The sequence below is a fragment of the Colletotrichum abscissum genome (genome assembly GCF_030869225.1).
Source record: "Colletotrichum abscissum strain IMI 504890 chromosome Unknown Scaffold_453.1, whole genome shotgun sequence".
Classification (NCBI taxonomy): Eukaryota; Fungi; Ascomycota; class Sordariomycetes; order Glomerellales; family Glomerellaceae; genus Colletotrichum; species Colletotrichum abscissum.
The window spans coordinates 1-1,308 of record NW_026850380.1 but is presented as its reverse complement, the minus strand read 5'-3'; the positions used below and the strand labels follow the sequence as shown (position 1 = coordinate 1,308).

The window sequence follows — 1,308 nt, the reverse complement described above, 5'->3', positions numbered from 1 at the left end:
GGTAATCCCGTCTTTGGGCTGGAAGCACTTCAGCAACCTGATTTCCATGGTCTAGAACAACGACTGAATTCAGCAGTGCCCTGCTCTCGATAACGAGTGGAAAGATCGAAGATCTGGCTGATCTCTTCCTATGTCATGTCGTAGATCACCGTTCGTAGAGCCTCTTGCGTCCTATGCTGATGCTGGTTGAGGCTCACCCGCTGATCAACACAGGCGTTTTGCTCAGCCGAGAAGCTCATTAGAATCATGTTGATCAACTGAAGATTACCTTCCGCCTTGGCGACTTGGGCTTGGTATTCTGGCGTTCTCGCTGCTTGTCGCTTGATCCGTGCTTCCAGCATTGCTTCTTTTGTGGCGCGATGGCGTTCAACATTATACTGGCTTGGAGAGACGTCAGACATATGTATTGAGGTTTGTTTCCTCATCATTTGTAAAAGAGATGCCGCGTCAGACGTGAGTCTTTTCAAGTGCGCGATCAGCACCAGGAGCTGGTATTCTATGCCGGTATCTTGCAGCCGGAGCCGTTAGCGGCTGCTCTTCGATGTCGCGACGAAAAGCCACCTTCATTTGGCCTGGTCTTGAGTTTAACTCGTTTGGAAAGTAAAGCCTTAAACAAATCTGGATGATGACGCATGCTTGATTGTTCATACTGTACTGTACTATATTGTACAGTGTGACTTTTCGAAGGTGAGTGAGTTCTGTCGTCACGATCCAGATGAGCCCATTCAGCGCATCCTCGTCACACTATACTCCACCTCATCCACGATAAGACACTGATCACACGGCTGTACTGTCAATGAGGAGTTCAATAACGAGGCGGGCAATCATGGCGGTCGAAAATTCATGATGGAAACGGACGAATTTGGGCACTAAAAAAGACAAGAGGACACCGAAAACCCTGGAAGGGTTCCGGATTTGGTGTTTGAGAATACCACGCCTTCCGAATAGGGGTCTCCGCCGAAACGACTCGTCTCACTGAAGCCACATTCAACGCCTCGTGAATCAACCCGGCCCTCGTGTTGTCGTGGTACCCGGCAGAATCTGAAATTCGATAGTGACTGTGTGCCACCCCAGAGGTGGAACAAGATTCGCTGAGAGCATAGATATGGAAGACGATTTGGCTCCCCAATTCATCAGAAGCATCTACAGTTCGTGCCGGGACTTGAAACGTGCCGATGGATGTCTCCTTTGAGTCCTTCGTCCCGCTTGGGTCTTGCCTTAGCATCCCATTCATGCTCCCGCCTTCTTTGTCGCGATCGAAGAGCTGGTTTCGTATCACTCAAGAAACAGGTTTCCGTCATAGGCATT

The 1,308-nt window shown here is 49.6% G+C and overlaps 1 protein-coding gene across 1 annotated transcript; it reads right to left on the bottom strand.

Annotated features, from left to right (window-relative positions):
- Positions 1-29: 29 nt before the first annotated feature.
- CABS01_17194 (uncharacterized protein) lies at positions 30-341 on the bottom strand (the record flags this gene model as incomplete). The annotated part of the gene is made up of 2 exons (XM_060550521.1): positions 30-128; positions 198-341. The coding sequence occupies 2 exons, from the start codon at positions 339-341 to the stop codon at positions 30-32; spliced, it is 243 nt and encodes an 80-aa protein (XP_060394820.1).
- Between the last annotated feature and the right edge of the window lie 967 nt (positions 342-1,308).